At 38.2% G+C, this 14,497-nt stretch overlaps 2 protein-coding genes across 4 annotated transcripts in view; both read left to right on the forward strand.

The window, feature by feature from the left end:
* The window catches only part of LOC108969146 (neuropeptide Y receptor), a 229,298-nt gene that overhangs the window by 171,530 nt on the left and 43,271 nt on the right, over positions 1-14,497 (forward strand). The window lies entirely within an intron of this gene.
* Positions 12,239-14,136, forward strand: LOC108969149 (glycine-rich cell wall structural protein). The gene is made up of 2 exons (XM_018933701.1): positions 12,239-12,853; positions 13,242-14,136. Exons 1-2 carry the CDS (start codon positions 12,541-12,543, stop codon positions 13,838-13,840), a joined length of 912 nt encoding a protein of 303 aa, XP_018789246.1. The 5' UTR covers positions 12,239-12,540; the 3' UTR covers positions 13,841-14,136.

Below are 14,497 nucleotides of genomic sequence, written 5' to 3' on the forward strand. Positions count from 1 at the left end.
AACTTTCTTCACAAATTGAGACGTATTCGCATATGCATACTTATGTACTTTTGCACTCGCGTCAACGAGTACCCTTGAAAATTCCGCTGTGCGATGCAATAGTGCTCGGCAAGTTTGTAGTTGGCAATATGTTTACTGCATATGTTTGTAATTCGGGTTTCTTTTGTTTGGCTTTGTGTACTGCAAGGGAGGACTTCTGAGTTCAGGTAGTTACCATAAAAGTAAATAACGGTATAAAAAGAAATCTCCTTAAAGATTTATTATTACTCTAGGAGTGAAAAGAAAATAATCACACTTTTAGTGAACAACTTTTGAGACGTGGGCAGAAATCTCCATGTTTTACTTGAGCGCGGATTTTGGTACCAAACCGATAGATAAAATTTCCGTCGGAGTAAATCTCAAAAATATGTTGGAGAGGAAAACGGTTTATAGGTTAATGTGACGCCCGTAGAGAGAGGCTGTGAGCTGGTGCGTTGCCATGGAGTAATATAATTTTTTTTTTTTTTTTTTTTTTTTTTTTGCTAAAAGAGATGTTTTAGTTGTCTTAACTTATAAACCCATATTGTGAAGCCTTGTCACCATTTTTCCTATCTCCAGGGACTCAGGAGACGATAGTCATTTGCTCTCAGGCTGACTTGACAGCTACCGCATTCATCAGAGCAGGTTCGACGAGTCGGCGATAACAGAAACTCTGTTAGATTGCGCTTAAACATCGAAGCTCTCCTGCGATAATGGAGATCGGCCACGATAGAGTGACACAATGTCAAAAACAAAAGAATCGATTTTTTAACTCTGACACAAATGAAACTTCAACGCTTGAAAACCCGATTTGTTGCTAGAGAATTTCTGAAAGGTATATGTCATTCTCTTCTGTCAAATATCTCGGATTTACACCAGATAAAAAACTTAACGAGAGAGAACACATTGGGAGAACTCCCAAACCCCTTCGAATCTGGAATTTCTGCAGAGGAGCCATTGGATTTCACATTCCCATATGTTTTATTGGCCCTCCATTAGTGTGCTCCGCTCCATATTAAGATGCTGGTAAACCTTCCTATGCACTACACTAATAGCGATTTGACCTCCTAAGCTGAGATCGCATTTACTTGCCGATTAACTAGCGCCGAGTATAGCAATACGCTGGTTGTGATAGTTGCGATGGAGATTGATTTCTGTACACTGACTTATAGTAAATACTTCTGCTTTAAATATGCTCGAAAAGTATCCCATTGGTATAGATAGTTTGTTATGGGGTCCCGCAATTTCTGCTCACATACCTACCGGTGGTTTTAGCCGTCAGTTTACTACTAGATACTAGTGCCCCTCAGTAGTGGGTCGATCATCAAGTATTTTACTAAATCCTCTGAGTAATACCACCCGAAAACACAAATGGGAAATAGAAAATATTAAAGTAAAAAAACATATTTGGGAGTTCATAAATGGGGAAGACCTTGTCGCAAGTTTCGAGGTCTCGAAATAATATCGAAATTGATAACTTGCATGATTAAAGGATGAGCCATTACCCCTTTAGGTCGAATATGGTCGTAAATTAATTGCATATCCCGAATGAAGATTTCTCAATACTTATATAAAGATTGTCTTCTGTTTATCTAGTAATTGGAATGCCACCCCACCATTGTAAACCGCCAGCACAATCCCGCTCATTGCATGCCTCATTGCAGTCGATTTGTTTGAACATTTATAACTTTTACGTGCACCCGTGAGCAAACAGCGACTTCACCACCAGCAGCACAATTTACTTTAAACGTATCTGTTATTTACACCAAATCTCATGTTGCACGAATTCGATGCAGAAGCAGCCACACAGTTGGGACGCGGGATTTTCTACGTTTGCTGGCGGTTTGCTCTCCAGCTGATACCGAAGATTGATATAGGGGATACGGGTAGCTATTTATGGTATATATAGTTATATATGTATATGTGTGCTATATAGTCTATGTATGTCTCGAGCTAATGATACAATATTTATATTTCTATTTATTTGCACAACTTTTGCAACTCGTTAGTATTTGCTTTGGCTGCCACTGCCTCATCCGCATTTGTTGCGATTTGTTGTTATCACCACAGCCATTTGTCTTTCTGTTGCACTGCAGCATCTGCTGGTGCTGTCTGTTTCTACCGCCACTTTCGCTGTGGTTGTTGCTGTTTGTGGTGTTAACCGATGACATTGTTCGATATTTATGTGTACCAAAGCATTAGCGCGCTGCAGGATGCAATGCCCGCTGGCTACTGGTGACATTTCTTTTGATTTTCTCAGAGTTGAATTTTCATAGCAATGCAAGCGAGGCTGCTGCCATCGTCACTGTAGCTCTGCTGACATTGCACGGAAGTAATTGCTTTTTCCTTGTCAATTGACGCAAACATATTCGTGCTATCGCAATACATATAAACGCAATATATTTGATTTTGTATTTATGCAGTGGCTTTTATGGGAAAATAATGCTTTTCCCATAAAATCGTGACACTCACTTGCGCACACAAATAAACCCATTTATGTATTTAGGGTTGCAAAGTGCAGCATTTTGTGTGAAAAATTGCAAATGACTCTTTTGGTGGATAAAGAGTGTTAATTTGTTTGTAATGCGCGGATTCGATGAACTATTTAATATGCGATAAACTTTTTATTTGCAATTTGTATTTCAGGATATGAAATTGTTTGCTTCGTTTTAGTAACTATTACGGTATAATTTTCGAGAGGGATAAGTGTAAAACTTGCTGTCAAAGTGAATACATATATTATATTAAAAATTTGTTAAAAGAGGGCTGGATGGGACATCTGTAATGCTGTTAAGCGGCAATTGGAAGCGGACATAGGCACAAGATTTTTCTCTTACAATTTCCACACATATGGGCGCTTTAAACTAAATTACTACAACTATGTTTCATAGGCCTATATTTTTTTACTTAACAGAGGGAAGTGATTTTCTGCTTTCCCATTACGTGTTTTTATGGATTGCGGCAATGGCAACTAAGACGATCCATTATGCCAACACGTGGTCTCACTGCTTAAGGTTATGTATGTAAGGAGGCGATCAATAGATTTATAGTGATAAAAAACATAGAAGTAAACGAAGAAATGGCAGCGGCAATCTGTTCTGGTACGATTGTCCAAGACCCTTATTTTTCCCAAAATTGCTTAAAGCAATTTAAGTTAGAGTGAAAGCTCACTGTTGGGGTATATCTGATGTCCGATTATCAGAAATTCGGTGAAGTGAAATTGGCAGAATGCATAGCATACGAGGAATGGTGGAATGTTTTAATAGAACTTTAGCAAATTGTCAGGATTTTGCCGGTTAAAGTGAGATTCTACTACATGTCCCAAAGTTCCAATTATAAAATAACACTATATCCTTCATAAGCGCCTTTTTAATAGTATAAAGGATATAAAATAAACTTTATTCAGATTTTAATCGCTCATGTTGGGTGGAAGTTATAAGCGGTAGTGGTCGTAAAAAAAAACTCCTCAAATAAAAAATGTCTCAATACAAGTACTTGATATATGCTATAGTTGTCCAATATCTCAGCTTATTGGAGAGAAAAGGGGTGTGCCGATTCACAGGCCGACGTCTCAAAATCTGAATAATAGTTTATATGTTTGCTAGGTCGAGGACGTTTTCTTTTGGGCGTTACAAACAAAACAACAAACTCAATATGCCCTGTTCAGTGTTAAAAAAAAAAAATTGAACGGTAAGAGTGAAACCAAAATGGAAATATTTGCGGAATTCAGCTGTTAAACGTTGGTTAATTGAGATGGGAATACCATCAAATATTTTTGGACAGCCTTTTTTCCAAGCATACCTCAGTAAACTGCCTACTTATACCTCGACAAGGCTTAAATTCGCATTCTCTTCTTACCGAAATGTGACCGTCAAACGCTTAAGCTGCTGGCTTAACCATCATAGAATAAAATAAAATCGACATTTTTGGATTGCGAGTAGTTCTGCTGTGCCTTGTTACGTTCTTTTGGCTAAACAAAACTTACTGAAAGGTAGAGACTGAACTGAAGGAGAAGTAGAAAGTACCGCAAGAAAGGATTCAATACTTTTTATCTCTTTCGGACGTGAGGATTGTCAAAGTTCTAGTAACTATACTTTCTAGAAGTCAGTGACATGAGAAACTACCAAGTTCTCAGAATATACTTTTGCAATTACAATCCAATCAATATTATTGTTTCTGTTATTTGATTTAACTCCATTAGACCCACAGTTGAGGGTGTAAAGTCTGTAGGTTATAATGATAATGACGAAAAGTTGTTGTAAACATTAAGCGAAACAAAATTTGCACATTTGTCGGCTACAACAGATAAACTGTTGCAACTACCATAAATTTTAGAATGTTTTGTTTAAAATACGAGTAATACGGACGAGTGTGGTCAGGTAATACATAGTAATAGAAATTGTAATAGAAATTTTCAGCCACAGAACAGCTGAACAAGTCACTTATTTAACCTAAACTCTCAGCGTTATTCAATTCAGGTTCGTTTTTTATTTTTTAATGCTGAAAAGCAATCCGACGGTTCAAATATTTGAAATGTGAGTCAAAATCTAGACATAAAAACCGTGTGCTTCTTGTCCGTCTGAAAAACAATAAAACGGCGAGATCAATGTATTGCCGGTAGAGCTATTCAACTACGCCCGCGAAGAACTGATAAGGAGCATGCGTTAGCTTCTTTGTAGAAGATGGTCGGACGAAAGCATTCCCAACAGAACGGGAGACCCTACAATCTGCGCCAACTGCCGTGGGACAAGCCTCCTCAACATCCTGGTATGCGATGTTCTATCGAACGTGCTGTGTGATCAAAGCAAAGTGTCAAAATTAATACGGCTGTGTAAACTGACGTTGAGCAATACCGAAATTTTGGTCAGGATAGGGAAGGATCTCTACGAGCCGTTCGATAACAAACGACTTCTTATCGTACGACTTTGTCAATCTACTCCTGGAGAAAATAATTCGAGCTGGACATCTGAATAGAGAAAGTACGATCTTCTACAAGAGGTTGGACAAAGAAGCGAAACAAATGGGTCTGGTCGTGAACGAGCACTGGTGGAAATATCTTCTATCATCAAACGAATACCGCAGTCTATGAAACCATGAGCTGTAGGAAATATACGACGATATTGACATAGCTCAGCGAATTAAGAGACAGCGGCTGGGCTGGCTAGATCATGTCGAACGAGTGGATGAAAAAACACACTAGAACATTCGACCCAGTAAGGGATTCCCAATTGGCGCCAAACAGTGAAAACGAAGAAAAAGTACGACTGGCGCGCTGTTGTAAAATCGCTATAACGCGTAAGCGGTACCTACGTCTAAAGAATAAAATATATAACAAAAACTAAATGCGCTTTTTGAACATATGAATTTAGCTGCTTTCAATTTGCCGAAGCTGGAACTGCTCTTACAACTACTTTCATCAATAACAGCCAACTTTCGACATAAAATCCAAAAAGCAATTTCCAATCGCAATGCAATACGATTTTACGACTCCATACAATAATTGCATAGAATTGTGTTACAGACGAATATACTTCTTTCACAATTACTATATATGTATGTAAATATTTCTCCAAGCAGTTAACCTTCCAACTCGATCAAACTACTTTCTAAACTGCCTGTCTCGAGTTATCGTTGCAATGCTGTCAGTCAGTCAGAGAGGGAGTAAGACGCAGCTGCCAACTTCTGAAAGATTCTCGTCCAAGTTGTTATGCAGGCATTGCTGCTGTCTGTCTGCGCCATTAAATTTGATTTTGAACTTTATTTTATTTATTATTATAAAAATACTCTTCTTCCATTTTTAAAGGCATTTCTCAGAATGCTGCACTTTAGGTCATGTAATATCCGCATTATTATTTTGCTACTCCCCGCTGTGGTTTGTGCCCCGTTTGCGGTTCAGTGGCATTATGCAACTTTCGTGACCATCATCATTAAAGACAGTCGTCCGCCGTCGCTGCGTCTTCATTATCCTTTTGTTTTTCAAGGTGAAATGCCTCATTGGAGGCAGGAAATTCAACCTGTTTTTAAGACTCTTTCGAGCGCAGCAAAAATGAAATTGAAAAAGGAAATTAATAGCATTCGTTTATTGCATAAAAACTTGATAAACAGGCATTTAATTGTTTGTGGTTAGGTGAAGGTGCATTGTGTTTGCATGCTTTTGGATATCGGAAGGTATGTGCGGGTGTGTGAGAGGCCGTATGAATATGCATGACTTACACAAGCGATAAAGATCTTTAGGCGCTCGCAGCTCATTGCACACATGTACATACATTTATTTATTTTTGATGATCGGATTGCATGATGGCGAAGTGAGGACATTAATTAAACGAAATATATTGGTTTTGAAAACGAATTTAATTTCGAAATGTTTGATGAAGTCATAATTGGTCTACATATGACTCATGCGTACGGAAACACTATAAATATGTAAATAGGTATAAAATATATGTAGATATAAAATAATTAAAATTTTGAAAAGTCCTTTTAAAGAGACATTTTTGACCATATTATAATTTCTTTTGAAGTTATAACCACCTGCTTTTTTAATTGTGGGCAGGGGGTCTTTGCAAACTAGACTTAAAAGAAAACAGACAAACTTGAATCTAAATCAAATCACTCATTAGACAAAACAACAACAGACTGAATATCACACATGCTAATAAATGATCTAAGTAGCATCACAAAGTATTTCTCAACCGACAATATGGAGCTGGTAATTTTGTTGACGACCTTAATCGACTTTGAAATCTTTGAATATTGATTTATACATTAAACAAAGTTTTTTATACTCTCGCAACAAAGTTGCTAAGGAGAGTATTATAGTTTTGTTCACATAACGGTTGTTTGTAAGTCCTAAAACTAAAAGAGTCAGATATAGGGTTATATATACCAAAGTGATCAGGGTGACGAGTAGAGTTGAAATCCGTATGTTTGTCTGTCCGTCCGTCCGTGCAAGCTGTAACTTGAGTAAATGAAATTGATGAAACTTCATGAAAATGAAAATCGGCCCACTGCCACGCCCACAAAATGGCGAAAACCGAAAACCTATAAAGTGTCATAACTAAGCCATAAATAAAGATATTAAAGTGAAATTTGGCACAAAGTATCGCATTATGGAGGGGCATATTTGGACGTAATTTTTTTTTTGGAAAAGTGGGCGTGGCAATGCCCTACTAAGTTTTTTGTACATATCTCGGAAACTACTATAGCTCTGTCAAGCAAACTCTATAGAGGCGTTTCCTTCCATATACAGTTCAAAAATGGAAAAAATCGGATAATAACCATGCCCACCTCCAATAAAAAGGTTATGTTGAAAACCACTAAACGTGCGTTAACCGACTAACAAAAAACGTCAGAAACACTAAATTTTACAGAAGAAATGGCAGAAGGAAGCTACACTCAGGCCTTTTCAAAATTGAAAATGGGCGTGGCGTCGCCCACTTATGGACCAAAAACCATATCTCAGGAAGTACTCAACCGATTTCTATGAAATTCGGTGTATAATATTTTCTTGACACCCTGATGACATGTACGAAATATGGGTGAAATCGGTTCACAACCACGCCTTCTTCCAATATAACGTTATTTGGAATTCCATTTGATGCCTTCTCTGTATAATATATACATTAGGAACCAATGATGATAGCGGAATAAAACTTTACACAAATGCGGTATTTGAGCTGAGGTATCCCTTGTGGAAAATTGTCGTGTTCGGACTATAACTTTTCAATACATTAAAATAAATGAAAATACAATTCAATACTCAAAGTACACAAATTGATCTAATCTAATTAATTTTACAGCAAAATAAAAAAATATGTAAATGACGGATAATGAAATCTCGATTATCACTTTATCATGCGAGAGTATAAAATGTTCGGTGAGACCCGAACGTAGCCCTTCCTTACTTGTTTTTAATAAGAGCGCTACACAAACGGTTTAGGATATCAATGAAATTCTTTACTATTTAAAGTGCATTTGGTGCCATTATGTCTGTTATGTCAGATGTCCAGACGCTGAACCCAATTTTCGACGATTTTCAAGCATAAATCGGCTGTTACTGCTACAATTTCACGTTCGATATTCGTACGAAGTTCATCTGTCGCTGTTGTTTGGCTTTTTGGTATAAACCATACACTTGACGTAACCCCAATAGAATTAGTTTAACTGCGTAAAATGGCACGGCCGAGGTGGCCAATTGATTGGGCCATTTCGCGCTATAACACGTTCACCAAACTTGCTTCACATTAAACCGATTGTGGCAATCGCTGAGTGGCTTGTGGCGCCGTCTTGTTGGAACCACGTATTGTCTAAGTCCATATCATCCAATTCGGGCTAAAAATATTTGGCTACTATTGGGCGGTAACGATTCCCATTCACAGTAACTGTAACAGTAGACTGTCGTGATCATCACGAAAGAACTCATAATTTCGATATAATTTTCATAATTTCGTTTCGTTGTTGGATCATATATCTTTCCATGATGAAATGGCAAACCTTACTGAAGAGAAATATCAAAAGAGCGAGAAAAAATAAGGCGTGGTTTGTTGTTCCTCTCGGTCCACTTTTGTAGCACTCAAATGTGGGTAGCAACAGGCGTAGTGTTGACATCTGATACTTAATTATTATTTTTTTTTTTTTCAAATTAAAAATTTTGCAAAATACTGTAATGAAATCTTGAACAGAGCTGATTTTGAATGAGATAACACAAAATGGTAGATTAGTTTTTTAATAAGTTTTTTTTTTTTTTCAATTGTGTTACCTCTCGAACTATTTTAGGTTTTTAGTAAACCAATACTTTGGATAATTTTAATAGTATTTCATTTAACCATTAGTGCTGGTATCTGTTTGTTTCGATATTGCAGCTGTTCTGTAGGGAGGATAGCACAATTAGTCAATACCATAATTTAGTAAGCTAAATTTCTATGCCACATTTACTTAAAAATATTTTTAATTTTATTTCTTCAGGCGCCACACTACATAGGTTGAACTACAAATTTGTATTCAAACAATAACGAAAAGATAATAGTTTTTACTTTCATAAACATAATTTATTGTGTTTAAATAAATTATGTAAATGTTATGTTGAATGTTGAATAAATTCACTAATGTTGACCTTAATTAAAACTCTATTCATAACTTTAGAACATTTTCGATGAGAAATTATGTTAAGTTCATCTCCATGTAATAGTCGTTTTAAATTTACCAAACTATCTACACTCACTAGTCATAGGGAAATTTTTATCATAATATTCTGGCAAAAACTACTAAACGGATCAATTTGTAGTTATTTTCTATTTACTTTATTTCTCTATACTTTAGATTTAATATCCCGGTTTGATAGTACAGTACAGTAGTCCAGCGTATATGTTACGACTTTAATTCTATTCTCTGCTCATTTGATTTATTATAGTCGTTTTTCAACATTATATTATCTTCTCTGAACAAGCAAAATATTAAAAAAAATATTATAACATAATTTCAAATCTTAGCTGTTGTTTTGTTCGCGCATACATATGTAAAGGCTAAACATAATACCTACTTCTATTCCTCTCTAATCTGCTAGCTCTGAAATTTGCTTGCATAAAATCAATTCTTTTAAATAAAACGCAAGAAAGTAGTTTGAAATTGTATATATTTAAACCGAAATAATAAATAAATTTATAAAATTTCTGTTGTTTTACGTAAATAAAATTATTACTGTATACTACTGTATAAACACCCACTTTCATAGTTGAACATGTACTGATAACTATTTTCAACACATTTTAYTAACATACATATGTACATATGTATATTATATTTTACTTAAAATCAATCATATTTTGAATACAACAACGTCTTTTTTAGCCATTTCTTACAAAGAAAACAAATATTAAAATCAAATAGAATAAAATTGCTATACTTTGAACTGAGCTGATATCCAAGAAACCAACAAAATAAAAATATCTGAAACTCTGTTACTTTAAAACACAGTAAACTACAACTAAGCAATAAACTAAAAAAAAGTCACAAATATTGATTAACTTAAGAATAATTCACAAAAAAAACAAAAAAAAAAAAAAAGGTTTTGCAATTTTGCACGAATATTATAAACCGTTGAGCCGTAAAATTAGATTAAAGTTTAACGACAATTAACTTAGTATTCTTAACACGTCCACATAGCCGTTGATTAACACAGCAAACTGATTTACCAAAAACTTCGCGTGCCATGAGCACCAATGCAAGACTAGGTGAACGAATGAAGGCTATGAAGCTAAGCATGAGATCGAACAGGTAGTGAGCGCTCACAAGCTCAAAAGAGACCTAAGGAACAAAACTGCAGCGACAGTGTGAACAACTAACTGAGTAAGACTTAAGTTTTGAAAAACAATAACAATAACAATGAGCCTGCTGTCATTATAACTGCAAATCCAAAAGAGAGATATCACCTTTCGGCAGGTGAGCGCCATTGAAGAGTGACTCATTGTATGCGAGCATGAATGATGAATGGATGAACAAAACCAAATTTCACTTTCGTTGAGAGCGCGAAAGTTTTCAACTTCATACAATAATGTTGGCATATATACAAGCTTATATACTCATGTATCTCCTATGCGATTGTTTATTTGCTAACTACCATTATTGCTGTTTGCCGGTAAACGCTCTCCTCGGCACAGCCGACGGCGTTCTCTCACGTAGTTTTTTCGCCTGCGTTTCAATGGTCAGTTGTTGTTGCTTGTTGTTGCTTTCTTTAACCACTTTGTACACTGCCTGTGGCGGCTGCTCAGATAAGTGTCTTTTGTCGGCTTGGCTTTTTTGCGGCTGTCGCTGGCTTAGCCAACGGGTCGTCTTCTACTCAAGACGCGCTTGTTACTTTTGTTGCAGCTGGAGCATCACAATATCCGACAGTGGGAAATAGATGGTGTTATGTGTGACTTTTGAGCGCCACTCTGTGGTTTCTTTGCGCTTTTATTTTCATGTTTATTTGGCTTTTTCTCCTGCCGAGTATTTCTTTTCTTGTGTGCCCAAATGTTGTTGCACACTTTTTACATTTTTACATTTCACCTCTTTTTCTCTGCCCATTTCGCTGCTACATTTGTCTATTTGTTATTTCGCTGGCTTGGCTTGCGCGCATTGTGCCGTAATATGTGGATTGTGCGGTAATTTTAGTTGCAGTTTTACTTACTTCACTTTTTGCTTTGTCTACTTTATTTCTTTGCTGTGTGTCATTACTTTCGGTTTTATATGAACGTGTTGGTTTTTGTTTGCAAGTTACGGCTTTTGTCTTTTCGGTTTTATTGTTTTTATTGTACAACGACGTACATACATATTTGCTGAATAATTGGGAGTTTTGTGATGTTTCTTTTATATTTTTAATCCCAATATTTTTATTGCCGGACTGTAAAAAGTGCTTAATTATTGTTGTATTTTTTGTTAATTCTTTGTGAAAAAAAAGAAATATACAAAATGGATAAAACTCTGACGGAAAAAAGTTTGAGAAATCTCCCCAAAAAAAAAAAAAAAAAAAAAAAAAAAATATAGTTCCCGAAATTCGCCTCTCAAAAAAAAAAAAAAAAAAAAAAAAAAGATCTAGTTCCGGAAATTCGCCTCTCAGAATTATTTCGTGCTTAGTTTCCTTGTTCCTAGAAAGGTTTTCAACTCAAATAACACAGAAATGTAGCCAAATACAGCAACGCTGGGGTACCAATCCCCGGCAATCACAATGTGTAGATCAGCATTCGCACCAGCACATCACTTGCATTCATATTGCTGTTTTCGACAATAGCTGCTTGTGAACGCTATGAAACTGCAATGCTGCCGATGACTGCGACAGCTCTCCGCTTGATATAGACGCGCATGCTGCAGCTGCTGGAGCAGACGACAACTTGTTGCAGGGGGCTTGACGTGCAAGCAGCAACAACAATGACCGCATAACCCAATGCAACAACAATAAAAACACAACAACAGCTGTCTTCAATGCATCGCCGGCGTCTTGTGAACCTTCGCCGGTCGCCGCATCACAAAATAGCCTACGACCATTGGCACGCTATTCGGCAACGCTGCACAAACCACACACTCGCATACACATACATATGCGGATACATTTACACAAGCTTGCACACACTCACCAGCTGTACACTTATGGCTGTTGATGAAGATGACGCTGACTATGACGCTGGTGGCGTCTGAAAATTTTTGTATAAATGGCTGAGGTCTCACTGTTGCATCGTCAGTACAGCATTTGATTTAGTTTAATAAACAACATCAATAGCAACAGAAAGTGTAAAATATACAGAATTTTCCATCCTTCTATCCCCACTATTCACTATTTTCTCACAATCAAAATTGAGCAAAACATTGCCAGCCCAGTGAAAGACATCACTCATACGCACCGTTGCACAGCATAAGGATTACTCAAACGGTACGAGTGTGTGTGCATGCTAAAAGGATTAAAGCAGTTACTGTGTCGGTCATTTTCGGTTTAAAGAACGTTCATTGTTACGTCAGTGTGTGCGTGTACTCGAGTTTAGCGTGCGTTTCACCATGAAAACATTCATCTTGTTATCCTGTGTAGCGCTGGCAGCTGCTAGGCCTGAGGCGGGCTATGCTTACAATAGGCCCGGCGGTGGTGGCGGTTCTGGAGGTTTTGGTGGCGGTTCCGGTGGATTCGGTGGTGGTGGCGGCGGTCTTGGTGGTGGACTAGGTGGTGGTCTCGGAGGTGGACTAGGCGGTGGACTCGGTGGTGGCGGCCTTGGCGGCGGCGGCGGTGGTTTCGGTGGCGGCTCCGGAGGTGGTGGCGGTTTCGGCGGCGGCGGTTTTGGTGGCGGCGCCGGTGGTGGCGGTGGATTCGGAGGAGGTGCGTAGAGCAATTAGTGAAAAGAAGTGTTGTTGGCAGTAATTTTTTTTAATTATGCTAAAAGTTTAAAAGAACTGCAGATCTTACGCGAGCAAATGGCAAAAAATTTGCTTAAAAACCTTCACAATTTCAAAAAAAAAAAAAAAAAAAAAAAAAAAATTAGTGCCATGTGAGGGATCTTGCAAAGAATTTCGGCATACTTTTTCTTAAAGTGTCAAAAGTATATGTTTCGAGTTTGATAATTACAAGCAAATAGCTCCTCTATCTTGTGATAAGAGCCCTTGAACTAAAAACATTTGAAAACTTCTGTGCTCGCCAACAAAATGCTAGTTTAATAGGAAAAGTTCACAGAATTGATTTCATATTTCTTGCTCTTCTATTACCTTAGGTGGCATCGGCGGTTTCGGTGGTGGCGGCGGCGGTGGCGGCACCACACTCGTGCAGAAACACATTTATGTGCACGTGCCACCACCAGAGCAAGAGGAAGTGCGTCCACGACCCAACATACCCATCGGTCAAGCACAGAAACACTACAAGATCATCTTCATTAAGGCACCATCTCCACCCAGTTACCAGGCGCCAATTATTCCCCTGCAGCCACAGAACGAAGAGAAGACACTCGTCTATGTGTTGGTCAAGAAGCCTGAAGATCAACAGGACATCGTTATTCCTACACCAGCGCCCACACAGCCCTCCAAACCCGAAGTTTACTTCATCAAGTACAAGACCCAAAAAGAAGGCGGCGGCGGCGGTGCTATTGGAGGTGGTGGAATCGGAGGCGGCGGTGGTGGTATTGGCGGTGGCATTGGCGGTGGTATCGGTGGTCTCGGTGGTGGTATTGGTGGTGGAATCGGTGGTGGCGGCATTGGCGGCGGTATCGGCGGTGGTGATGGTGGCTACTCCGGCGGCGGCGGCGGTGGTGGTGGTGGTGATATCTCAGCACCTTCCTCCAACTACGGACCACCTGGCAAATCTGGACCATATTAAGCGAACACTTGCGGCAAAAATTCGAGTGCAGCTAAAAATGTGCAACAACTCTATTAGATTGGACGTTAACTACAAAAAACGACGACGAAATTCGCAGACAAACCAAACAAACGGAATGGTGCTGGACGAAATTCAAGCACACGACAAATATAGCTAAAGCTGCCGGCTAGTCTTCTTAAACGATAACAAATTATAATTATTATTTTAATTTAATTTTTGGTTTCGTCATTGAAATTCTGTTTGTCACAACATCCCGACGACCGACCAAGCCAGACAAACATGAAAACAAAACAGAACAGAAATTGCACAAAACTCCGAAAATGCTGTGACTAACCCATAAGACGTAGGGCAGCTCTTAAACTGCCTAGAAAAACGACCTTGACTTTGACAAATTCGGCCCAATCGATTGCCGCGCTGCTCTCATCTCACACCCGAGGCTAAACTAAGGTGCTCGCTGGCGAATTTCGGTGCTCAAATGTCAAACGTCTGTGGTAAATAAAACGAAACTTGCCCATCATCCACATAATCAAGCAAGCATAAGCTCATCCTCATCTCGATTCTACTTCTCTACAACACTATCTCCATCCCACTCAAAGGCTCTCTACTACGCGCCATCTCTACGCAATTGTGCTGTATCTTGTTCTATAAGAGTATCAC

This window comes from Bactrocera latifrons, unplaced genomic scaffold (genome assembly GCF_001853355.1).
Source record: "Bactrocera latifrons isolate USDA-ARS-PBARC rearing strain unplaced genomic scaffold, ASM185335v1 scaffold_241, whole genome shotgun sequence".
NCBI lineage: Eukaryota > Metazoa > Arthropoda > Insecta > Diptera > Tephritidae > Bactrocera > Bactrocera latifrons.